The sequence below is a fragment of the Triticum dicoccoides genome, chromosome 5B, assembly GCF_002162155.2.
Source record: "Triticum dicoccoides isolate Atlit2015 ecotype Zavitan chromosome 5B, WEW_v2.0, whole genome shotgun sequence".
NCBI lineage: Eukaryota > Viridiplantae > Streptophyta > Magnoliopsida > Poales > Poaceae > Triticum > Triticum dicoccoides.
The window spans coordinates 172,271,832-172,299,501 of NC_041389.1; the positions used below are offsets into that span (position 1 = coordinate 172,271,832).

General features: G+C 47.5%; 1 protein-coding gene across 1 annotated transcript; it reads right to left on the minus strand.

Annotated features, from left to right (window-relative positions):
• LOC119309283 (protein PGR-like) lies at positions 1-27,396 on the minus strand. Its single transcript, XM_037585308.1, has 5 exons — positions 27,018-27,396; positions 10,937-11,026; positions 10,221-10,311; positions 6,104-6,352; positions 1-560 (listed from the first exon to the last, which is right to left on the minus strand). The coding sequence occupies exons 1-5, from the start codon at positions 27,281-27,283 to the stop codon at positions 429-431; spliced, it is 828 nt and encodes a 275-aa protein (XP_037441205.1). The 5' UTR covers positions 27,284-27,396; the 3' UTR covers positions 1-428.
• Positions 27,397-27,670: the final 274 nt, after the last annotated feature.

Sequence of the window (27,670 nt, forward strand, 5' to 3'; positions counted from 1 at the left end):
TTGTAAATGTTCATATTTTTCTCTATAATATAAAATTGGTCAGAGTTCACAAAATTTGACTTCAGACAAAACTTAACTATAATTTGGCAAGGGGATAATTGTTGGATTGTGGTCTAAAACAGCGAACTAGATACTTTCTTCGACACAGATAGGTTTCGAAAAACCATAATTGTCAATTCCGCATTATACCACGGCCTTTTCTTGCTTAAAACAATTTAGAATTTCCCAACTTGCACTATTACCAAACTAGCTGCCTGGAGCAAACGTCATCAGGCTCGTCAATTGTGCCCAGCAAATAGCCAAAGATTTCCAACACTTCATTGTTCATCTTGCTTGAAGTAAACATCAGTCATTCTGTCCTTGGAATATTCACATTACACATCACTGCGCATTAGGGACAGGTGAAAAAGCCAACCAAACCCTTGCTTCTAGAAGAAGACAATGCAGGCATAAGCTGTAATCACCGATGTTAGCAGCACAGACACTGCATTAACAGCATCATTATCCAGGATAGTCATTCCAGAAATCTTGGTGACAGTAGGTCCCCGTTTACTGACCACCTACATGTACAGGGCAAACAAACTATTCAATGTGGTGAAACTGAAAATCCTGGATGATATCTGGTTCAAGATCATGTGAATCACACTTGTACACTTATTCATGCTCGCCGAAGCAGCAAAGCAAAGCTTCCAGAATAGAATAACGCTATTATTACATGTGTGTAATTCATATATAAAGTCATCACATCAGAATAGCTAATGTGGATAAGAGAATTTTTAGGCACATCCTACAAACCTTATATACTCCCTCAGTTTCACATTAATTAAAAGTTCTAGCTCTGTCCTTAGTCAAACATGTTTACTTTTGTTCAAGTCCATAGAAAATATAGAACATCATATTAGTTTCATTAGATAATTTATGAAATATGTTTCATATTATATATATTTGATGTATATCTCAGCATATTTTTCTATAGACTTGGCCAAATTTAAACAAATTTGACTTAGGACAAACCTAGAACTCAATGATTGGGAAAGAATGGACTGGCTTAAGTACTAGATTGGTCCCTCAAGTTTGACAAAAAGGCCGGTTTGGTCCCTGCTGTTCTAAGCAGCAATGGAAACGAAAAATTATTCTCTCGAATGGTGCAGAGCCCAAGGGAATCACGTTGTTTGTCTCATACTAGGAGCATCTACATCCGGGCGCCCCAAACCCTCCTCAAACGCTTGGGCGGCCCGCCCGGTCACTGACCGGTCACGATTTTTCGACCCAAACGGACAACTTAAACGGGCCTCAAACATCCGGGCTGACCGGCACCCCTCATATCCAACCCAAATATAGAGCGGATATGGGGCGCCCGGGCACGCCCGCCACGTCGGACACGGCCCATGCTGGCCCACCCGACCCCACATATATTCGCCCCTTCCGCTCCTCGGACCAAACCCTAGCCACTTCACTCCACTCCCCTCCACCACCCGAGCTCACCTCTGGCGGTTTCCGGCCTTCTCTGGCATGGCAGGCAGCGGACCGGACTCCGACCAGTCCGGATCCGTCGATTGGGGTGTCATCCCGTGCGGGTTGGAGGAGGCAATGACAATCCACATTGCACTCCACCGCTCCTGGGAGGACAGTGCCCGACCGACGGACGGATCTGTACGCCGCGACTCCATAGCGTCAGCTCAACGGGTGCCCGGGTCCTCTGGGGCTGGATCCTCGCGGTCCCGGCAGCCGGAACCCCTCTCCTTCCCTATCACCGGTCTGGCAGACTATTGAGTCCCACCGGGAACAGGCGGCCCGCCGTGGGAAGGAGAGGATTGGCGGCAACGCGGGCGGCCGCAGAGGAGGAAGCCATCCGCGCCAGCAGAGGAACAAACGCGCCCTCGCCCGGGAGCAGAATCGGGTGGTCCGTGCCATGGCCGAATTGCCACCGAAGGAGAAGGCGGACAGTGATGGCGAGGACAACTACGGGGCGAGCAGATCCGGCTCGATCCGTACTGCGTCTTCGACCGGTACTTCCACGAGAAAGATGGCAACGACGCCGGGAAGGGCAAGGGCAGCCGTGGATGAACTCCATAGCCAAACATGCCAAATTTTGGTAGTCCGATGGCATGTTTAGTTAGTAGTGATGGAGTAGTCGGACGATGTATGTGCATCGTTGTAGTTGCATGAGTTTGTATGGATTTGAGATATGATAATTGAGGTGTCCGGATATGGATTATATTATTTGAGGGGTGCCTGGTCCGTGCCCGCGGACGCGTCCGGGCGCATCCGCGGGCTTTTGAGGCGCCGGATTTGCCAAGTCCGGCTATAGATGCTCTAACACAACATCAAATCCATTTCCCAGAGTCAAGAACCGGTCCCTAACTTATGTAGGCTCTGAGGAAACCAAAATCAATAATGTTGTTCTGAACCTAGCTCGACCGGTACAAGACAGCATCCTCTACACATGTGTTGTGGTCGCTTACCCCGAGTGCAGTTAAAATGCAGGTCTCCATTTATGTGTATGATTTGAAAGGCGTGAATAAAAATGAAGTACACATTCTCCTATATTTATAAAGGATCTCCGTTCAGAAGGACTCGAAACTTATAGCCCCGTTGCCCAAAAGAATACCCAATAAAAATACACTTGACAGCCCGTGGATCCAAAATAGCCCACAGATGGCATGTGATTGCTGACAAAGCAGCCCACAGATGGCATGTGATTCCTCATAAAACAGACACAGCCAAACAGCTTGGGAGGAACCAGGAAACCATTCTTCCCCAAAAGTAACTCAGAAGGTGACTACATACGAGAGGGGTGATTTGGCTCCCGAGCTCATCTACACCCGCCATGAACAGTAAAATAAAAATACTAGAAAAATTCAAAAAAATCTGTTTTTTGCATGAAAGATGTTTCAGTGCGTGAGGTTCGTGCAAAATTTCAGCTCATTTAGACATCTGAGTAGCTCTTAGAAAAAAGACAAATTTGGGGTCTGTGAAACAGTGTACTGTTCGGACCGGTTTTTTTTTTTTTTTTGCTGAGAGCAGAGCTGAAACTTGGCACGGACCTCACACACTAAAACATCTTCCATGCAAAAAAAATCAGATTTAAAAAAAGATAGTATTTGTTTTGATTTTACTGTTCATAGGGTGTAGATGAGCTTGGGCTCAGAAATGAATATTCGACTTCATACCCAGTATTCTCGATCATGTGCCATTGATCAGGTATGTCATAGTCATGACAGCTTCACTCCACAAGAATTTCGACACATTTATAGTAAACATCAATGTTTGAACAATCTCCAGAATATGTCGATTCTTCCTTTCTGCCATTTCATTCTGAGGAGTGTCCTGATATGAGGTCTAACTATATTTGCTCTGATAAGAAAGTCTCTAACACATTGTTCACATTCTCAGTGTCATTCTCACTTCTTATCATTTGTACCTGAGCATTGAAGTGATTTTTGACATAGGCATGGAAAGTCATGAAGCATTGGAAAGTTTCATCCTTGTGACGCATCAAATAGATCCATGGCATACGTGTGTGGCAGTCAATAAAGGTCACAAAATACTTGGCACCACTAACCGACACCACATGACTTGTCCACACATCCGAGTAAACAAGCATGAATGGGGCCTTACTCACATAAGACATCCTCGTGTGTTTTGCAAACTCACATGCATCACGTTTCAGCTTGGTCTTATCTACTGCATGCATTACCATTAGGAAACAACTTATACTCCCTCCGGCCCTTTTTAGTTCGCATATAAGATTTGTCTGTAAGTCAAGCCTCGTAAAGTTTGACCAACTTTATAGAAAAAAATACCAACATTCACAATGTGAAATCAATATCATTAGATGTGGCATGACTTAAATTTTCACATGATATAACTTTAGCATGGTAGATGTTGATATTTTTTCATACAAATATGGTCAAACTTTATGAAGTTTGACTTCAGACAATTCTTATATACAGAGTAAAAAGGACCGGAGAGAGTACATTTTATGAAAGGATACATGCCCCATTCTGCACTGATGTTTCCTCGCCATGGACTCTCGTTCTTTTGCAACAGCCGCAAACACTAAGTTGCCCATCTGACCAAGCCCCTCACGGTCCATGTACCACAGCCCCCTACGCCTTATTACAGTCCCAATCCGCCTTCCAGTCGGCCTGCCCTCAATCAAGCACATTCCTCTGTCAACTGTTATCCTACAATTCATCTGGTCAATTGGTCAATTAGAGCACTCATAGTCAACAGATTGACCTGGAAAGTTGGCACATGTACTCCCTCCGTTCCTAAATGTAAGTCTTTGTAGATATTCTATTAGATGGACTACATACGGAGCAAAATGAATGAATCCACACTTAAAATGCATCTATATACATCCGTATATAGTTCATAGTGAAATCTCTACAAAGACTTATATTTAGGAACGGAGGGAGTAGGACTGAAGATAACTTAATAGCAGGTGTACATTAAACTGTCTCAATACCCTTAATAGGTTGCGATGTCCCGTCAACAATACATATCATGTTACTTTGAGAGGGAGTGAGTTGATCATATGACTCAAATTCCCTGGAGTCACCTGCAACATGTTTAGAAGCACCAGAGTCTAGAACCCACTCCGGATCAGTTCTGTGAGCAGCAATTGTGGAAGACTGTATCCTCTACTTCCTGCGTCAGTTCGCCGAGGGAACAGCAAAGCACATGCCTGCTGCCACATACTTGCTGCACATGTCCATAGCAGACCAACGCCATTCGCTGTCACCTCTACCTCGCGCAGCTCACAACCACCTGGCAAATGTGTCCTCTTCAGGACATGGTCTTCTCCCAACCGCACTCACTCCCCCTCAGCGCCACCATAGCCTGCAGTTGCCTTCACGCCAGCTTGACGCAGCAGATCCGCCTCGCTCCCCATGACAGCCTCCACTTCTTCTGCTCCTAACTGCACCACCTGCTCTAATTGCTCCACCTTCTCCCTCTCTAATCAACAGCAACAACAACAGATGCAGCAGCTGACGCACCAAAGCAATAGCCAGCAGCAGCAGCGCAAGCCTCCTCTTCCTCTTCTTTGCCTCCTGCTTCTTCTCCTTTTCCCTCTCCTTCTTCCTCTTCTTTGCTTCCTGCTTCTGATGGAGCAGCTGCTGCACGAGCTGTTTCTTTCCAATCAGCAGTAGCAGCAGCACCAGCCTCAACACGTCTTCCTCCTACAGCAGCTGCAGCAACCACAGCCAGCCTGCTCTTGTCTTCAATCAGCTTCAGGAGACAGCAGCAACAAGCAGCTCCTCTTCCTCCACAACTCCTCCTTGTCTTCTCTGCCGCCTCATGAAATCCCTGTCAACACGCCGCCGATTTCCCGCCGGCCCGCGTGCAACAACACCTCAGCAGCTCCCGCAGCTCCACCTTCTCTTCTCCTCAGCCAAGCCCGCCTCCTCGCCAGAACAAGCCAATCACAGCGCGCGCGCACAACCACGCCCAGATGCGCCGCCTCCTCCTCCGCCGCCTCTAGTGCCTCACCGTCGACACCCTGGTCTGATACCATGTTGAGCAGAGGAGGGGCGTACCTCGTCATACGCAATAAATCCAGGAAACTGCAAGGACCAATGTCAAGTCTAGGACTCGAACTCTGGTCGGCTGGGGATACCACTGTCCTCCTAACCATCCAACCACAAGTTGGTTTGCGATCTCTTTCCTAACTAAATAATTATCTCTAATGGGCTACGGTATGAGATCCACGCCTCTAACACTACAAGTTGTCACGTGCTAGGATTGGGACCGGTTCTAAGATCAATGAACGTGACATGCTAGTGGATACACCTCCGAGGAGCGAAGGTTGGCCGGCCATGGTGTCGGGGAGAGAGAAGGTTGGGGACAGGGATTAGATCTTTACTAGTTTATTCTCATCTGTTTCATAATTCTTTATCTAGTACATGGTGTCTCTTTTATAGCGAAGCCTCGACTTGATGCCTAGGAATAGAATCAAACTTTCCTAACAAACCATATCTTGATCTTCCTAACTGTACCGATCACTTTCCTAACTAAATAATTATCTCTAATGGGCTAAGGTATGAAATCCCCGCCTCTGACAGATTCCAACCTAAGATGTCATGGAAATATTTACCTTGTTCCGAACACTGCAGTATCCGCTGAACTGAAGTGTGGCACCAAGCAATGAATCAATAAGACTCCCAAGCAAACCAGCAGCAGCAGAGATAGGTATTACTAGGAGCTGTTGAAACGACATATCAAAAGAACATTCAGCTGTCATCAGTCCAACAGCAACAAAAGTCAGACCAATGGTTAGACCACCTGCTGTGGCAGCAAGAAGTCCTTGTAAGGTCACTCCACCATTTGTACCTTTCCTGACAGGCTTATACATGATACAAGGAATTATCAGCTCACACATAAAAGCAAGTAAAGCACACAAAAACTATCAACTTTTATAGGAAATATTCAAATGAGACAAAGATGAAACAGTAAATACTTTGGGATCTGCATGTATGAGATGATGCAAAAGATGATAGGTTGACCCACAATATGAACCTTCTAGATATTCGCAAACAACTTGTGCTTGTTTGTTTGTATGCGGGGAGGCCATCGTCTTAATGAATACAGCCCATGCGGGTATTCCATCTACAAGTTGTATTTCATATTGTTGACATACTACTGCACTTGTGGAGCTTCCACTCTTAACTGTAAGTAAACAACGTCGATTGATTAGGTACATTGGTATCGTTGTTTGACTCTGCCACACCAAAGGCATGTCATACAGAAAATCTTGCGCAGCTGCTGCCTTTAGGTGTAGGCACACCTTGATTGTTGCGAGTGAACTGCCACTTCCATGCGAAGGGACGTTTTTTTTCCCAGTGATAATGCAGGCAGTAACTCCGCCTATGTTGTCTCAACATAGCCGGTCCCAAGCCCGGGTAAAGGAGGAGGGTTGTGATAGGCTTGGCGAGCCAACATAAAAACTCAGCCACTCTTATGGAGATGAAACCCAAAAGATTTTCGTTGGGGCGTAACCCTCTCAGCAACGTGCCACACCGGAACCCGGGTGTGGTGTCAAATGGGAAGGGCCCGTCACCCCCTGGTGGCATGCCGTATCTTGATCTGGATACGGTGGCAAGTGAGCGAGGATCGGGTCGTCGTTGTTAAGCTTCATTCACTAGCCAACGCAACCAAAAGTCTGAACTGATGGAAACGGCTAGGCAATCCACATATACACTTCAACACCCCGTCTCGCGTGTGACGCGGGAAGTCAACACGTGGATAGACTCAGAGGTATGGCTCAAGAGGCCTATACGTGGACACAAAGGGGGGAACAACTTTTTGGATAAATTGCGAAAGCCAGGACTTGAACTCAAGACCATGGGCTCTGATACCATGTTAAGCTTCATGCACTAGCCAACGCAATCAAAAGTCCAAACTGATGAAAAGGGCTAGGCAATCCACATATACACTTCAACAGTCACATCCTTAGTGGCGCGCTGCATCGGCGCCCGGATGTAGTGGAAAATAAGCAAGGATCTTCGCATTTGACTCGACGAGTGCGAAGGGTAAGGAAGCTAGCCGAGCCTAGGAGGATTCGCTTAGGTAGGTGAAACGTAGGGTCTCTGACAGGGAAGCTTCGGGAGCTAGTTGATGCAGCGGTGAGGAGAGGTGTTGATATCCTTTACGTCCAAGAAACCAAATGGAGGGTCAGAAGGCGAAGGAGGTGGAGGATACCGGCTTCAAGATGTGGTACACAGGGACGGCTGCAAGCAGAAATGGCGTAGGCATCTTGATCAACAAGAGCCTCAAGTATGGAGTGGTAGACATCAAGAGACGTGGGGACCGGATTATCCTGGTCAAGCTGGTAGTTGGGGACTTAGTTCTCAATGTTATCAGCGTGTATGCCCCGCAAGTAGGCCACAATGAGAACACCAAGAGGGAGTTCTGGGAAGGCCTGGAGGACATGGTTAGGAGTGTACCGATTGGCGAGAAACTCTTCATAGGAGGAGACCTCAATGGCCACGTGGGTACATCTAACACAGGTTTTGAAGGGGTGCATGGGGGCTTTGGCTATGGCATCAGGAATCTAAGAAGGAGAGGATGTCTTAAGCTTTGCTCTAGCCTACAACATGATTGTAGCTAACACCCTCTTTAGAAAGAGAGAATCGCATCTGGTGACTTTTAGTAGTGGCCAACACTCTAGCCAGATTGATTTCATCCTCTCGAGAAGAGAAGATAGGCGTGCGTGCCTAGAATGTAAGGTGATACCTAGAGAGAGTGTTGTCCCTCAGCATAAGTTGGTGGTTGCTGACTTCCGCTTTCGGATTCGTGTCCAACGGGATAAGCATGCCAAAGTCGTTAGAACGAAGTGGTGGAAGCTCAAGGGGGAGGTAGCTCAGGTGTTCAAGGAGAGGGTCATTAAGGAGGGGCCTTGGGAGGAAGGAGGGGATGCGGACAATGTGTGGATGAAGATGGTGACTTGCATTAGTAAGATGGCCTCGAAGGAGTTGGGAGTATCCAGGGGAAGGAGAAGCGAAGATAAGGATACCTGGTGGTGGAATGATGATGTCCAGAAGGCGATTAAAGAGAAGAAAGATTGTTTCAAACGCCTATACCTGGATAGGAGTGCAGACAACATAGAGAAGTACAAGATGGCGAAGAAGGCCGCAAAGCAAGCTGTCAGTGAAGGCCGCAAAGATTATTCAGCGCTTCGTTTGTTTGGTTGTGTTGGCTATGTCCTTCTTGCCCCCGGTGAATGCGCCGAACTGACCGCTCAGTCTATTGAGTGTGCCTTCTTAGGACACAGTGATGAGCATAAGGGATATCGTTGTTGGGATCCTATTGGTCATCGAATGCGTATTTATTAGGATGTCACTTTTGATGAGTCTCGCGCCTTTTACCGCGCCCATCTTCCTCGAACTTTTCGATAGAGGATATCTCTTTCCTCACTTTTCCCAACACTTGTATCGCTCCTGTCGAGCCCTGGTCCACCCGTCCACTGCTCCTGCTCCTTCGACGGTTGTAGATCTGACATCATCATCTCCTATGTATTTTCCCCATTCTATAAGGGGTTTTCTGCATATTTTACCGCACCTGTGCATGTATATATACAGGCCTATGGCCACCTGAAAATACAAGTTGCATATTTCCTAACAAGTGGCATGTGCTTAAAAAGGCGAAGGATACATTGGGGCCACTTTACACGAAGAAGAGTGAATTTAGGTTCCACAAGATGGTGAAACCACATGCTTACTATAGATGAGTTTGAGGAAGGTTGGTGGATATTGCTGGATAAGTACAGGATCCACACGCACCCATACATGACACAGTTGTTCAAGATCAGGCACAAATGGATACTACTGGATAAGTACAAGGCGAAGGATTGAGTAAGAGGACCAGGCTCTACCTTCTGCCATCGTCGAAGGGCGCAAGAGAACTACTTGTCCAGATAGAGGTGATGTACTCAATCACCCTCACAAGCCTCAAGGTGTAAGAATTGTGCTGTCGAGGGGCACTGGAGGTAACATTGCACTAAGCCGATGGAACTGAAGTTAGCAGATGGGGTGTAGAGACTAATCCACAATCCCCGGTAAGGGTAGTCAAGAGAATTTGTTCCATATGGAATTAGATCGCGCTGTCGAGAGCTAGATCAGTACTTGTGTGTTCAGAATTGTCTACTTTGTTGCAAACCCTTTGTATTCCAATCTCATTCGACTTTTTTTTGCAGGTGCAATTTCATTTGACTTATGTGATCTGTTACTGATGTGTTTTCTTTTAGAGCAGGCTCACATAATTATAAATTAAAACTCGCTGTGGAGCATTATGCAGTTGGGAGGTACAGGCAGTACTGGGTACAGGGTAGTGAAAATTAGTAATCTGTGAGATGATAACCTGATGATGAGGCGTGTGCATGAACTCTGATTGTGCTGGTAACTTCTTTTTGTGGAACACTCAGGATTTTTTTAATTCAGCTGCCAACATATTACAATCGTTTTGGATGAATAAGCTGTGCCTTTCCACTGACGGGAGGCGGGGAGGCTCAAGTAAATGAGAGAACAGCATGTTTCATCAAACAGGTGGACAAATAGACTGAGCTGCATTCAAGTTTGATTGTTTGCCATGTGTCTTACGGAGTCATGAAAGGTTCAAGCTAATTTGAGTTTTTGAAATTCAAAATGCAAGAGCTGGAATGGGCTAGGCTTGTGTACATAAGCACAGAGATGTGGGGCTGTGTATTTCTAGACTACCAGTACTAGTGGTGATCTTCTCAGAGCGAAGGACAGGCATAAACGGTCGTGGTGGTCGCTAGATGGAACTCGTCGACAGTTTAGGCAATGGCTGTGGGGTGACAGGCCCGAGAGTCAACACCGCTATTGTAAGTAGCATAAGTGAGATTAGTAGATTCATGATGGTTTCTGCTTCCATGTTGGTTGCACTTTGCATAACTTGTGCCAGTTTGTGTGCTAAACATCTTGAAATTTTGGGCGATGCAGGGCATGGCGTCTTCAGTAGCAGAGGTTGGCCTAGAGGATAGGGTTGCTGCTGCATCTGTTCTGTCTTCAGGATCACTTCAGGTGTGGGATAAATCAATTATCTCTTTGAGCTGTACTTTTGTGGAGATGAAATCAAACACGATTCATGTTGTGTATGTTTCTTTGGCTGCAGGTCTTCTCTGAACGATTGTGCTGGGATGAAGCTGCAAATGGTGGGGACTTGTTTTAACCGGTGAGGAAGGAGATGAATCTTGAAGGGGAAGGCTGGTCGGTGCGGCTATGGCATGCAATAAATGGGCCGGGGTAACGATCACCGCTGGTACAGAATCGAGAGGGTGCCGGCCCATAACATTAGAAGATATCAGAGCCGGTCGAGCTGTGCCTGACGACGTCACATTGATTACTGGACCGATGTGGGCCATGGTACCAAAAAGTTGATGAAATACTAATCATTATACAGCGTCCTATACGTTGGCAAATGCGAATCCTGACCCCCAGTCATTATCGCCAATAGGATAACCAATACAGTTGCTATTGCACTATTCGCAAGAACTTGGATCCTTCAAGAATTAAGAAATAAACGAATAATAAGATGCGGGAAGAATATAAAGTATTGTGATGCTGTCGGCAAAGCAATGTCACCTATTTACAAAAGAGAAAAGCTGATTGCCAAAGAGAAATTCCACAAAATTCGTTAACTTCTACAAAATATAATATGACAAATTGATATGTATAATAAGTTAGGGTTTTTTCATCAAGCACATCTGATTCTCACAAAGAACATTGCCAAAACAAATAAACTAACTCATAATGTATTTTCACCGAAGCAATGGAAAGTCTAACAGTTTTGGGAACCATCCTCTAGTTTAAATTAGTGTATTTTTGTGGAAGTGGGATTGTGCTTCTACTGCCATAGTGCATGCATGCTGACAAAAGTATATAATTGTGACTCTGAGCATAAACATTTAAACGATGGCCTCTTAGCCCCGCATTGGTACCTGGAAATTTTCAGTTTAATTAGGCCATTGACGTCTCAACTGTATCCAATGAAATTCATGTGTATCCAATGAAATTCATGTGTTCCAGACAGACCCTTATGAATTCGTTTACTAAATGACTTCTGAATCTTTGAAACTGGCTTCCAAACAGCCATAGACTTGGGCTAGCTATTGTCATTTCGTGCAAGTTTGACTACATTGCGTCAGTACTGTGTTCTGTACTTGTGTTATAACTGAAAGTGCAACCTTTTCTATATGACCTAGTTATATAGCTAACGAAGAATTCAATCTACATTTCTCTATAAGATCATATTCGCTCCATTCGTGTTTGTTGGGCCATTTAGCCAAAGCGGCTTAACCAAGGCAGAGAGGAATCGATCGAGGCAAAATTTTGATTTTGGAAACATCCAACAAATCACTTATTTCCCCCTTTAACTTATGAGAATTTTCAGGGATTGCCATGCCAACTCAACCTTTCAATCGCTGAATTAATCCTGTAACCATTCCCTGATGAGGACATCAATACTATTGTTACACCCACAGCCCCTGCTGCTATACATACTGGACCAATTACTAGAGCTCGTGCACGCCAACTAAATTACCAGGTACTTTCGTTTCTTGGTAATGATTCTAATGTTCATGAGAATATGATGCTGCCTAAATTGGATACATTTGTTTTGCTTACAAATGAAGGGCCTAGCTTGGAGAAGGATGAACATTGGAGCAAGAACAAGCATGGAGATGATGGCATGCGCAAGGGGAACAAGAACGGAGTTACAAGTGATGATTTCAGGACTTTGAAGCCACCATAATGGGTGCATGAAGCCTTGGACGAAATATACAAGATGCCACTTCATAAATTCCGTCCCGAGGCTATTTTAGGTGCTGCGTCACCTTGTTATTGGGCCAGGCCCATGTAATTTCGAAATACATAAGTATAGGCTATTTTTAGAGTCCGTATGTGTGGGGAAACAAGAGATAGGGTTGATTTCGGACCCCTCCACCAAGGGCCACGAAATTCCCCCCCTCTTCCTCCATATATACAGCCCTTAGGGCATCGTTTAGACTTTGGGTTTTGTTTAGATTAAAAGTTCGCCATAGCTGCAACTTCGCGTACTTCGTTTGTGTTCAACGACCAGACAAAGGCGTCACAGAACCCCACCTTGATCAATAAAGCTTTCATCTTATATTCGCAATATCCAGATTGCAATCTCAGTTTCTTGCTTGTTCTTCGTTTGCTCGCAGGAAACAGACCCTTGTGGTCAGGTTGATCGTGCTCCGGCGTGGTCAATAACCTCTCGGAGTTGGTTTAGCGATTGCTAAGGCGCGACGTCCTCGCACGTTCGTAGTCGGATCGTCAAAGTCGACTGCCACCAAAGCGATAACCATCATCTCATCGAAAGACGGGACACCTTTGCCTCTATCATTCCCCCTCAACAGCATTAACTGGACGCATATAACAAAACAGAGTGGGAGAGAAAATCATGGGATAGTAACACCTTAATCTCCTGTGGCCCCAAAATTGTACTGTTTGTGGCAAACTATCCATATTTAGCTTCCATTTCTATGCATCTTAGCCATTGAATTGAACTAGTGACGGAGTGATAGTTGAATCTGTACCAAATTGACCCCGTTTTAAACATGACAGCATTGTAGATGAAGAAAAGTGTAAAAAGGGCAACCTGGTGCATGTAGCTCCCGCTTGCGCAGGGTCCAGGGAAGGGTCCGACCACTTTGGGTCTATAGTACGCAGCCTTTCCCTACATTTCTGTAAGAGGCTGTTTCCAGGACTTGAACCCATGACCTCATGGTCACAAGGCAGCAGCTTTACCACTGCGCCAAGGCTCCCCTTCTGAAGAAAAGTGTAACACAATAAAATTTAAATTCTATTGATTTATTATTTTGGAGTGTTTCCCGTTTGTTGGTGAACTTGGTCTGGTGTTATTGCCTTGGTGATTACTGTTTCAACTCTTGAACTCATTCTCCTTTCCTTCCAAGGATTAAATCTTTAGATCTTTCCCTCGGGTTATCCACCTTTGGATGCAATCACCCTTGACTTTTCCACAGAAGAATCATTTGAGAATCTTGTTATTCCAAAACCCTAGATCTACCTTCCCAAAACAACCAATATCCATAATGTTTGAAAAATTCAACAAAATTCCCAAGAGACCCCTCTCCACCATACACCCCCATTCCACAAAAATACCTCTTGCCCTAGTGCAATTATATGGAATGGAAATTATTTTTATGAAAATAACTTTTGGCTAGGGGCATCCTTAGTATGATTGTAAGTAAAGTTAACAAGGGTTCATACGGTAACTTTATGGCGAAGGTCGTTGTACACAAACAAAAACAACACAACGGTGTTTTTTGAATAGGTTCAGTCGCCTTGACGGAGCGTGGCCTAGTCCTATGTTAGGAAGGCCTATGGTGGTGTTGGATGGTCGCAGTCTTCGAGTCGTAACACGAGTACACGACTCCTCAAAACCCCCTCCTAAATTCCTGACCAAGGTCGGTTCAAGTCATAACACGACTCTCTTGGACTCGACTCTAAAGCGGCTTGGGACTATTGAAAGGTCTAAGAACAATAGTGCCCTCCCCTTGAGTAAAGTGAGCGTGAATGAGTACATGCCCATGGGGGGCCTTATAATGGTAAGGGTGCTTTGACAAATGGCCAAGGTGGTGGTAGGTAGGAGGGGTAGGATGGTAAGTCTAGGTCCATGAGTCCAGGAAAACTAGTCAAAAGTGGGGGTGTCCATAGTCCATGATGCACAACTCCACTTTATCCAAGCATGAATGGGCCTTTGGCTAATTGGGCCTCATTTAGGCTTAGGATCCTTTGCTTGTTGCCTTCATTGTTGACTTCGGCCTTTTATTCTGCTTTCTCCTTTGACGTGTTGACCATGGCAATTTGCTTGGACTTTTGCTGACTAGCTTGGGCCTTGTTGACTGAGTTGGACTTTTTTTAACCACCTTGGACCTTGTTGACTGTCTTGGACTTTTGTTGACTAGCCATGTAGGACTAGTGGGACCCTCGTGTAGGATTAATTATTATCCATCTACAGAAATTAATTCCATCTCTATTCCATTTGACCATTAACTTTAAACCCAATTTATTGGCTCTGAAAATGTGATGATCCGCGCTCTGGACTGAGAGGAAAACATTTGTTCCAATGCAGTCCAAGCTTCTGCCGCGGTGGGGATTGACGCCACTTGCGTGAGAATTTCCTTTGTGAGGGGAGTTGAGAGGAACCCAAGGATCTGATGGGCTTGGGCACGGCATCGGGCATATTCAGGATTTATCATCTGGACCGTTCCTTGATCGGTCGACGAGATCGTCCTTGCCGGCGCCGGGAGGGAACCATCGAGGTACCCATCGGTTAGGGCGCCACAGATTGGGGGAAGCACTTGTGCTTTCCATAGCACGTAATTGTCACTGGTAAGTTTTTCCGAGACTAAGGTTTGAGGATGGGGAGGGTGGTGAAGGAGGAAGCAGCAACCATGAAAGGAGCTTCATGTGCTACGGAAGGAAAGCTTTGATACCATGTGAAACGCTCGAGGGAGCTGAATAGCGATAGTCTTTTGGCATAAAACGTATGTGATGCGGAGCATCCTACGGACATCACCATGTCAAGAGTCCGTTCGGCAAGTGACACGTGCGACATCTACTTCACATACATAAAGGTGAAGCATCTCCTTTACACGTGCTCACTTGGCCCCTTCGAGGATGGTATACTACTTGACACTCCTCTCGTGTGCATACATAGGTATTGTCGAAACTTCACGAATGACGAGGAGTGCAGGCGCCAAGGAACGACTGCACCATCCGCCAGGGAAGCTTGGAAGCGGAGACGGAAGAAGACGGAGCTGTGAAGCTACAGCCACTGGACGTTCGACGCAACCACACTCAGCCACTAGGAGGCCAACAGCTGACGGACGCTACAGCAGCCGGACGACCGACGACATGCCAAACGCCCGACAATTTCCAGCGACCGGACATACGGTCTCCACCGGAAATCCGGTACCACATGTCCAGAGGCGAATTGACGAAAGACCGACACGCTCTGGACGTCCGGACCCTCCTGAGCCACCGGGCGTCCGACAACTACCGGAAATCCGACGCCGCTACACCCGAGAAGAATCAGCGGACATCCGACGCGCGTCGAGCGTCCGGACCGTCCCAAGCCACCGGTCATTCGGTACCTCCCTGTGTGCAGTCGCGGGCCTTGGCCTTGTATCTCTTTCCCACTTAACCCTTCATGGCTTAGACTATAAATAGACCTTCCCCTCCTCATTTCTAGGGATAGCTAAGAATAGAACTACACAATAGAGCTTAGCTCGTGTATCTCCCCATGTCGGATTCCTCCTAGGAGAAGATCCATGTGGATTCAAGACCTCTTAGGAGAAGATCCCTCAACTGGATATCAAGACCCCATCTAAGGAAGGATCTATCTAGATCATCAAGACCTTATCTGATGCGGAGCATCCTAAGTTCATCACCATGTCAAGAGTCCGTTTGGCAAGTGACACGTGCGACATCTACTTCACATGCATAAAGGTGAATCATAGCCTTTACACGTGCTCACTTGACCCCTTCGAGGATGGTATACTACTTGACACTCCACTCGTGTGCATGCATAGGTATTGTCGGAGCTTCACGGACGATGAGAAGGAGTGCAAGCGCCAAGGATCACCTACACCATCCGCAAGGGAAGCGTGGAAGCGAAGACGGAAGAAGACGGAGCTGCGGAGTCTACAGTGGCCGGCCGACCGAAAGCCACCGGACGTCCGACACTACAGCGCCCGGACGACCGAGCGCCTCCGGATGTCGGACGCATCCACACCCAGCCGACCAAAAGGATGAATGCTGCCAACTCTACAGCGCCCGGACGACTGACGATCGTCGGACGTCCGACAACCTTCAGCCACCGGATGACCGACGCTGACCGGACGACCGGTGCCACCAGTCCAGAGAAGAAACGTCGGAAGTCCGACGCCCTCCAGACGTCCGGACCCCCGCGAGCGATCGGACGTCCGACACTGCCTGTGCGCAGCCGGGCCTTTGGCCTTGTATCTCTCTCCCACTTACCCCTTCGTGGCTTAGACTATAAATAGACCTCCCCCTTCTCCTTTCTAGGGTTAGCAAAGTGATAGCTCATTTGTATGTGAGCTTTGCTCCTACCACTCCTCCTCTTGAGAGAGAGAGAGAGAGACCACCACTCCCATGGAGTTCAAGGTCTCCATGTGAGAAGATCCTGCGGGATATCTCAAGGCCCCTCACGGGAAGATCCGTCTAGGATATCATCAAGACCTCCTCATGGAGATGAACTTTACCTTGTATCTTTCCCTTTGTTGTCCATTTACCTTGTGGATCTTGTGTGTTTGATTGTCTAGTGGATGTGTGATTGGACTTGTTCTTGAGTGTTTCCCCTTGTGATTTCTCTCCGTTCTTCCCTGTGTTCACCGTGTTCTTCGTGTTCTTCGAGGGAATCCACTCCAATCGTGAAAGATCGGCCTACACCGGGTTAGCCCCGTATCATATGGTATCATGAGCCACGTTGATCACGAATTTGGAGTCTTCCCCCTCCGTTTCTAGCCTTCTTTTGCTTAATTTCGTCCTAATTTCGAAAATCCCCACCAAAAATAGCCCCCAATTTTTTTTTGTGATTTGTTGGTTTGATGATGTTTTGTTGAATTTGATCCATGGATTTGCTTTATCACAAGTGGATCTAGCTTTCCCCCATCTTTTTCCCCAATCCCATCCGCAAAATTCGCCCAATTTTGACCCCAAAATCCCCAATTTCCACCCAAAATCGCGTCCCGGAACTCAAATTTCGCGTTGACCCCGATACACCAGACGTCCGACCTTTACCGGACGACCGAAACCTCGACAGAGCTGAAACCTCGGACTTCCGACGAGTCTCGGACGTCCGACAACCCTAACCAGAGAAAAAAACCTTGGAAGTCCTATGTTTCTCGGACGTTCGAGACCTGAGAAAACTGACTTCGGCTGAAATTTGTTTCGGCCATAACTAATTCATCTGGACTCCGATTTTGACGTTCTTTAGCTCGTTTTGAAGCTATTGACGTCCCCCATCCCACAAAAATACTACCTCCATCATTTGACACCATCAAATTTTTGGAACATTGGCATCTTTGCCTAGGGCCTCCACCACATCATCCGCATTGCCACGACCGACTTCCGCAACCTAACCCATTTTGTTCCATATAGCATTTGTGGTTGCTTGAGTAGTGATTCGAGTCTCCTAAGGTGTTTCGGCTACTTAGGGACGATTACTTCGTCATCAACCACTACCATCACTTCCGCCTAACCTAGTCCACCATACACTTCCGACCACCCCAACTTAACCCAATGTTGTTTGAGCTTGTTTGAGTTGTGGCTTGTGTCTCCTAAGGTGTTTCGGCTACTTAGGGACGGTCACTTCAACTTCGACTCGCATAACCCATCATTCCACTTCCGCATTACCGAGTGCAAACCACCACCGCATTCCGCTACCATCTTTTGACATTTGCCTTTGGAGATTTTGAGTTTGCGGTTTTCTTTTCCGTTTCCTAGGGTGTTTCGGCTAACTAGGAACGGGTCCACATTGGCAACACCGCCTCTCATCATCGCCACAGACGGTAACCTCGATGACACCATTGTATATTCCCTTTGCCTTTGCATTGTTAACCCCTAGCCCATTTTGCGTCACTTGCCTATTGAGACTAGCCTTTGAGTATTGCCAGCAACGTTACTTGTGAACATTAGTGATCATCGATCTACACCTTCCATTGCATGCATACCATATCACATTGGTATCATCATATCATCTCTTGTGTCACAAGATTGTTCCCGCATATACACAATCGCTATCTTGGTTTGTGCATTTCGCATAAGTGGCCATATCCAAAAAAAAAAAGAGAATAAGCTTTTAAGCAAAAAGAGAAAACAAAGAGCTTGTAAGCAATAGCCATAGCATCACCACATTGTATATCATATACCATCATTGATCATCTTGGATCATCGTGCGAGGAACACCGGAACACCATACATAAATAGTATACTTGGGATAGAAAGTTTATCCATTTTGCATCTTATAGGTTGTGCACAAGTGTCGTATCCGCCTATTGAGCAATCGTGCTAGCGTCTCTCTTGAGTTGGGCAACACGAGCGTTTTCCGTGGACTCCACATTTTGTGCTCATTCCTTGGATGCACGACCCCATTTATCTATGCGCGTGTGTGTGTTCCCGTGTGCCATTCATTGCTATTGGTCTACTTGTTTCACTTGCGAATTTGCGAATCTCTTTCAACATTATTGACTCTTGCTAACATTTTGCATCAAATTTTTGTGCCACTATCCTCATCGAGCTCCACCATAAGCTTTACTTGATAGGTGTGAGTGAACAAGTCCGGTACCAATTCCACTATTATTTCATTTCACATTGTGTGAAACGAGATACATCCTCAACTTTGGGAAAAGGTAACTTGGTATTGTTTATCCCATTTCCTACTCACCTTTGCTCGAGTCTTGTGATGGATAGGCAAAGCACACCTCTTTCGGTCTACAACAACGACCACGAGTTCGATGCCACGAAAAACAACTTCGACGCCAAGATGCAAGCTCAAATGGAGGAGATCAAAGCCCTCATCAAGTCCTACAAGAGATCTTCCTCATCTTCGAGAAGACGCTCAAGTGCATGTGCTTCCGAGCTACCATCTCCGGCAAGGTCACATCAACATCGACACCACCACCGACAAGAACGTGAAGGTCAAGAGCTCAACACCAACAACCGCTCAACGACTTCACCATCTCCCTTGGCATCTTTGCCAAGCAACTACAAGGCATCTTCGCCTACGGACATACGGCATCTTCGCCAACAAGCACGCCAAGACTACGCTCAAGAGAAGCTCCCCAAGCTCAAGTCCACGACTTCCACGAGCTACTACGACCTCGACACCGACCACGAGATTCCTTTCTATGGGACTCTAGAACCCGAGGAGTACCTCGAGTGGGAGCGCTTGATGGACGACTACCTCAAGCTACATCAAGTCCCTTCCGAAGATCAAGTTAAGTGCGCCACAAGAAACCTCCACGACTACGCGTCGACATGGTGGCTTCACACACCTTCGGAGAGCTACGACATGAGTTGGCCCAAGACGAAGAGAGCTTTGTGGAGAGAGTTCGTGCCTCCAACCTACACGGAACAACTTCTACGCCAATTGGAGAACACATCCAAGGATCCAAGTCCATCGACGCGTACTTCAAGGAGATGAAGAATGCCTTGCGACGAGCCGGCGTGGACGACCCCATTTGGATGAAGTTCCACTTCATGATGGGATTGAACTACGACATCTCCAAGACTATCTTCCTCGAGAACTACAAGTCCCTCGACGACCTCTACATTGGTGCTCTCAAGGCGCAACAAGAACTCATGATGGCCAAGAATTATTCACCCCAAGCTCACTTCGCGACGACCAAGCTCCACGACAACGAGCATGAGGATAGTACCACCAAGATGTCCAAGCCCGACGAGCTCCAAGACGACGCTCCCAAGTTCGACTTCACCGCCATCCCTCTTGGTGGCATTGATGATGCCGAGTCTACTTTGACTCTTTTTCAAGACGGTGCGGCGATGACTACGACTACGGAGTCTCTCAAGGAACATGCTTTGGAGGCGAGCGACACGGTGGCGAGCAAGGATGATGCTTCCATCTTAGGAGGCGAGAGTGATGATGTGCCATCTTCGGCCTTCATCCACGGCGACGGTGACGAGATGATCAAGCATGGGATTTTCCCTTTGGTCATGGAGGATAGTGATGATGTGCCATCTTCGGCCTTCATCCACGGCGACGACAACGAGATGGTTGAGCATGGGATTTTCCCTTCGACCACGGCGACGTATGATGACTTGAGTGACTTGTGCCACCATAATGAGAGTGAGAGTGACTTCACCACTAGCCCCATATATCATGAGTAACCCCAATTCCCATGTGAGGAGAGCCACAACCCCCACCACTTGAGTGAGATGAGTGACTCCACCATATGTGACATTGAGTGCACCTATTTTGAGGGAGTGAGCCACCACATAGAGAGAGTGAGGTAGTTGATAGGGCATGTGAGGCCACTTCGATTTCTAACGACTTAACCTCTACCTCTATTGTGTCTTCTCATTTGGTGCTAGGTCCCATATACGATGATGCGCCGACCCTCGACGACTTCGTCCACCCTTCGGACAAGACGATGACCATGGTGGAATATGATGCACCCCCCACATGGTTCCATCAAGATGAAGATGACCACCATTTGGTCTTTCCCACCTCACCTACACCACTTCAGTGGAATGGAAAAGGTAACATAGGTGAAGGTGATGCTCTAGTCCCACTATTGGACATTCTTGACACTGATTGCTTGCATGATGTTGATCCACCAAGTACCATGCTTCATGCTAGTATGATTTCCCCATGCGATGATTTGCCCATTTATGATGAGTATGATGATTCTCATGTGGAGTCTATTAGTTGTGATGCCATGTTACATAGGATTTCTTGTGACAATTCTTTAGGTCACATCATGTTTGATAATCCGCTTGACTTGTCATATGCTATGCATGAGATCAACCATATGTCATATTTGCAATCTCATCGTAGTGACTATGCATATGCCATCAAAATAAACCCAATTTGCACATATGACATAGATGGCAAGCCCGTGGTTATTGGCATTTGTTTTTCTTGCGATGATATTGATATGCTCCCTTTGCATCATTTATCTCATATGCCATGCCATGACCACCTAGCTTCGGATATGCATTGTTTTGGATGTTGTCCATTTTCTCCATATAATGTTTCCGATATTGCTCATGGGGAGACCCCCATAGTTTTCTCATACATTTTAGGAGATTTTGATCCATCCCATCCATTGCATGATCCCAATAATTGTGTGCCCAATATGCTCCCCATGAATAAACATGCTATTGATGTGCCATATACTTGTATACTAAATTTGCGTCCCCATCATGTTATAGACAATAACTATTCTTTCATGATGGATGACATGTTCTTATACCATGCATCAAATTTCTTTGAGCGATGCTTATCTTGTGCTAACTCACACGTGCACATACACAGCATGATGGATGATGTGTACATTTACCACACACACAATTTCTTTCGTTTGTGTCTTTGTTGTGTAGGTACCCATGAATACTTGTCAACCTCACAACCCCATTAGTTGACAAAACGAGCTCTAGAGAGCAATGATGACTTGGGATACCGTGGATTTTCATTCCCACCGCTCCCTTCGCGCATTTCTTCTACATGGCCCTCACATGGTTATGGCTTATTGTCCATTATGTATCATTGGCCCATATTTCCATGTTCACTTTGCATGATATGCCCATTACTATGCCTTTGCCATGCATTTGTGACCCATACTTTGCATTACACATGATGATTGATTCTCATACTTGTATGTGTATTTGCAAGCTTGGTGGAGATATTGCTTGTTATTGCCATGATTGCTTTGTTCCCAATGCTTATGATGATGCTTTCATCATGTTTCATTTTCGTGCTTGCGATATGTCATGTGCATTGCCTATGTCTATTATTTGCTCACATAACATGATTGCCATGATTTCCTCTAGTGTGTTGCATCTTCGCTCCACTAGTTTGCACGACTTGATTACTATGCTTGCTTATGTTGCATCACCGATGATTCATACTTGCTCATTTCATACGGTTGATGACAACCATCTACATGCTTTGCATATGATTGTTATTGCTTCTTGTCATATATCTCCATGTGTTGCCTCTCTCATGCTAGATGATTTTTCATGTATTGAGTGCAACAATGATTTTAGGCTTGCTAATGAGATTGCCCCTATAGCATTCTCGCATATATTTGGAGATTTTGACATATTCCTTGTGAAGCATGCTTGTCTTACCTCTCTGCACCATATAATTAGTGCCATGAATATAGCCATTGTTGCATCATATTATTCATGCACTTGTGCTTATAATGGTTATGTGCAAAAGATGAGAACCATCATGATGGATGATGTGTTTATCTACCATGCGCATACGTTCTTTGTTTTGTTGTGTGCATGTGTAGGATACTTGGACTTCGTGTCGACTTCCACTTCACGTGAGTTGACCATTCGAGCTCTAGAGAGCAAGCCTCATACATTCTACCACGACCCGCTTCTACACCGCATTTGCTTGAGCTTCGGCATTGTGAAGAATGCACAAGGACACGCCTTCAAGGTGACGTCTTTCTTGAGCATGGATATTGCGGATCGTACTACTTGTGTTGCTTGTACCATGCGACCTATTGGCCATCTTGGACCACTTGATTGCGCACATGTTAGAGATCTAGCTTCGACTTGTCATTTGCACATTTCCATGCCTCGTGACATATATACCTTGTGTGTTGCATCCAATTCTTGGATTACTTGCCCCTATCATATGTTTGGTTGCAACAATGTCATTTCTTCACATATGCCATGTCACATTGCTTGACACATGATTGACTTGATTGCCTCACACATGATGAACAATTGCTCTTTCTATTGTGTTGAGTGCCACACTAATTCACTACACCCTATGCACGTTATGCTTGGATTGTCTTGCACTTGACCCATGTGTTTAGACACTTCATTTTATTTGGTGTTGTGAATGATTCCTATGCCTACCATAGACCTTTCAATGAGCGCTTTGTGATTGCTAGCTATAACTTTGAGGTACATGCTTATTCTCTTGTCACACATATTTGCATCGCTACCTCACATTTACATGCTTGTTTCCATGATTTCCTTCATTGTGCTCAATTTATGTGCTTACATGCCATGCCACAATCCTTTGTCACACCTTATGCTACGCTTGATGACGACACTTGTTTGGTGAATCACCTCTCGAATGCTTGGTTTTGCACTAACGCTAACCACATTTGTTTTTGCAAGTGTTTGTTGTCTTTGCTCCTTTTGAAGGAATCGCTAGACGGTGCTACATTGGAGAGTGCCCATTTCGAGCTTGAAGATGATGAGTACTTGGTGAACGTCCACTCCTACACGGCGAAGCCATCTCTTTCCCATGGTGATTTGGTTTTAGATCCGAGGTCGGATCTTTCCCAGGGGGGGGGGGGGTGTGATGCGGAGCATCCTAAGGTCATCACCATGTCAAGAGTCCGTTTGGCAAGTGACACGTGCGACATCTAGTTCACATGCATAAAGGTGAATCATCTCCTTTACACGTGCTCACTTGACCCCTTCGAGGATGGTATACTACTTGACACTCCAATCGTGTGCATGCATAGGTATTGTCGGAGCCTCACGAACGACAAGAAGGAGTGCAAGCGCCAAGGATCACCTACACCATCCGCGAGGGAAGCGTGGAAGCGAAGACGGAAGAAGACAGAGTTGCGGAGTCTACAACGGCCGGACAACCGAAAGCCACCGGACGTCCGACACTCTACAGCGCCCGGACGACCGAGCGCCTCCGGACGTCCGACGCGTCCACACCCAACCGACCAGAAGGACGAATGCTGCCAACCCTACAGCGCCCGGACGACCAACGACCGTCGAACGTCCAACAACCTCCAGCCACCGGATGACCGACGCCGACCGAACGACCAGTGCCACCAGTCCAGAGAAGAAACGTCGGAAGTCCGACGCCCTCCGGACGTCTGACACCGACCGGACGTCCGACACTGCCTGTGCGCAGCCGGGCCTTTGGCCTTGTACCTCTCTCCCACTTACCCCTTCGTGGCTTAGACTATAAATAGACCTCCCCCTTCTCCTTTCTAGGGTTAGCAAGGTGATAGCTCATTTGTATGTGAGCTTTGCTCCTACCACTCCTCTTGAGAGAGAGAGAGAGACCACCACTCCCATGGTGTTCAAGGCCTCCATGTGAGAAGATCCTGCGGGATATCATCAAGGCCGGAAGATCCGTCTAGGATATCATTAAGACCTCCTCATGGAGATGAACTTTACTTTGTATCTTTCCCTTTGTTGTTCATGTACCTTGTGGATCTTGTGTGTTTGATTGTCTAGCGGATGTGTAATTGGACTTGTTCTTGAGTGTTTCCCCTTGTGATTTCTCTCCGTTCTTCCCCGTGTTCTTCGTGTTCTTCGAGGGAATCCACTCCAATCGTGAAAGATCGTCCTACACCGGGTTAGCCCCGTATCATCATCTCCTTTGGATTTGGGATGAACATCTTGTCTCCCTTTGATTGTTCATGTATCTTGTGGATCTTGTGTGTTTGTTGTCTAGTGGATGTGTGATTGGATTTGTTCTTGAGTGTTCCTCTTATGATTTCTCCCCGTTTTCCCCTCGTGCTCTTCGTGTTCCCCCTCGAACCCACCTCCAATTCATGAACATAGGGACAAATCGGGGCAGTTTGGCCCGTGCCCTACAATAGTATGCCTTCCTGGCAGGGACGTATTCGTGTTTAAGCAATAGATTGGAATACAAAATGGATGGAGTACATTGATGAGGGGAAGAGATACTCCTAGAGGATTCTAAACTATTCCAGTACAGACCCTTATAGATATTGGGTCAGTTACAGGTGGAACACCAAAGGCCTGTAACATGCAAACCATGGCTTAGACTAGTCACAATGGGTAGTAACTTAGAATAGTAACATGCACATGTTAGTAGTCTATATTACTACCTCTATAATGGGGAGTAACATATGTGTGGTGTCATGCAACACTTCATTTATTAGGTTGTAGACTCATCTTGTCTTGATATGTGTGATGTTACAGTAACTAACTATGTTACCACATGCCTCTCTTTTCTCATTAATTACTCGTCACATCATCTGTTTTGCCTAGAGATGTGTGATGTTACCACCTATGTTATTCCGACTGTGGGTAGTCTTAGAGCATCTCCAGCCGTTGAGCCCCCCAGGAGGCATTTTTTTCGCCGCTTGGGGGGCTGCCAGCGGAAATTTTGGCTTGAGGATGAATTTATTTCCAGCCGTGTCCACCCCCAAGCGAGGAACGACACAGCGAGCCCGCGCCCTCGCCCGCCGCGTCCGTCGTCCAGGCCGCACCCTCGCCCGCCGCGCCCGCCGTCCAGGCCACGGCTGCCCCGTTCACGCCCGCCCCAGGCCATGTCCGGCCCCGGCCTCGCCCGGAGCTCCTGCAGCACGTCGAGGGAGGAGGGCAGCTCCACGGGCTGCCACCATTAGCGCCGACGCACTCCTTGAGCTGATTGGCGAAGAGCCTGGCGATCTGCAGCTGCGTCTTGGCCATGGTCTCCGCTCGATCTTCAGGAACGAGCTCGCCAGCAGCTCGATGCTCCTCGCGACGTCCAGCTCCGGGCCCTTCCGCTTCCTCCCCGGCGCGTCCCAGGCCTCCTCGGCGGTGCAGCAGCGGCGCGTCGGCGGCGAGGAGGCAGGACGCGGCGGTGAGCGCGGCGCGGAGGGAGCTCCGGAGCGAGGCGATCGCGAGGGAGACCGCGTTGAGCACGTCGGTGCCTTGACGGAGCGGTCGAGCAGGTCGGCGGCGAGGCGGTCTGCGGGGGGCCTGGCGAGGGCGTCCCGGAACGCGGCGTCCGAGGACACCACGGCGTCGAGTAGCTTGGAGAGGAACGCCAGCGAGAGCACCGGCCCCTGGTGCTGCGCCACGGAGGAGGAGCGGGCGGCGGGGGCGGCGAGTCGATCGGCAAGGGGAGGCCGCAGCAGGGAAGGCGGCCACCGGCGGGAGCGGGGCCGCGGTGGCCGGCGAGGGGAGGGCGAGGGGAGGCTGCGGAGGCGCGCCCCCGGCGTGCGGCGGCGAGGAGGAGGCCGCGACGGTGGGTGGTAGGTGGCGGAAGGAAAAATGAGAGGAGAGAGGAGAAAGAACAGAGAGAAAGGAGAGGAGAGGGGAGAGAGAGGCTGGCAAGTGGGGCAGCGCCTGCAAAAAGCAATGCCGGCGTCCCCGGCTGCCCCCCGGCGGGCTGGGTGCGGGGTGGGCGTGCCGGCGCTAATTTTCGCAAAATCCGGCGAAAAACGACGTCCTGGGGGCTGGCTGGGACGTTTTTTACCCGCCGGTGCTAAAAAAAGGTGCTTGGAGGGCGTCCTGGGGCCCTAGTGGAGATGCTCTTAGCCCCACTATAGCTTCAAATAGGTGCTAGCCGAGCCGCCGCTAAATGGCATAGCCCGCTATTTAAAACATTGGGAACAACTAACCACGTATTCAAGTAGGAGGAAGAGAACTTGAGAACTCAGATGCAAAGGTTGTGTCAACAGTTCAGGCAAATCCTAAGTCATTTCATACTGTTAGGACACGATGTGTTAAGCTACTACGTTTATACCGAAAAAGGGTTTCCCCCGCATTGTATGGTGTTTGGAATACAAAGGGTGGGGAAACCCTTTTTCGGTATACAGAGAGAAAATACTGAATGCCTAACTCTATCAGGAACACTGAATACCTGTGTTGCTACATTGTTCACTATTAGTTTAGTTTGTGTAGCAATTTTTCAGCACAAAAAGTGCACCCGTGTAACATGTGAAAGCTAAAATGAGAATAACTCAGCTCAGAAACGTAGCCAAACACGGAGATGCCCATTACCAGTTGCGCTGGCCACCCTCCTTGAAATCCTCCTCAACGCGCCGCTTGCGGTCCTCGCCGATCTTGGTCACCTTGGACGAGGTGAAGAAGAAAGCCAGCAGCAGCGCACCGTACCTATAGCCGCAGGCAAGGTGGAGCGCCATCACGGCGAACCCGGCAGCTCCGCCCCAGGCATCCAGCGAGCGCCGCCGGACGGCACGCGCCGCGATCAAGGCGGCCAGGGCGACACCGAAGGCCGAGCGGACGGCGATCGAGGCGGTGGCCATGTCGGCCAGGCTCAGCAGCGGTCTGGGATGTGAGAGGCGCGCGGATTTGGGGGCTGTTTGGATGGCAGCAAGCAGGCGCCCCACCAAAAATATTGGCGTTGACTGCCAGGGTTGGAGTGCGTTTGGAACTTTGGATGGCAGCCAATTTTTTTGGTTCCGTGGTCCGAGCCAAAAAAAAATTTAACATCAGTACAAGCTCTACATACGCGCATATACTCACCCCTATGAACGCACGCATGCATATTTTATTCCTGTGAGCACCTCCGAGAGACTGAGCCGGCATGTCATCTTGAAATTTACGAAGTCACCGTAGACGTCTCGTCGCCGACGGGAACATCGCAAGCGTTACATACGCGCATACACTCACCCCTATGAACGCACATACGC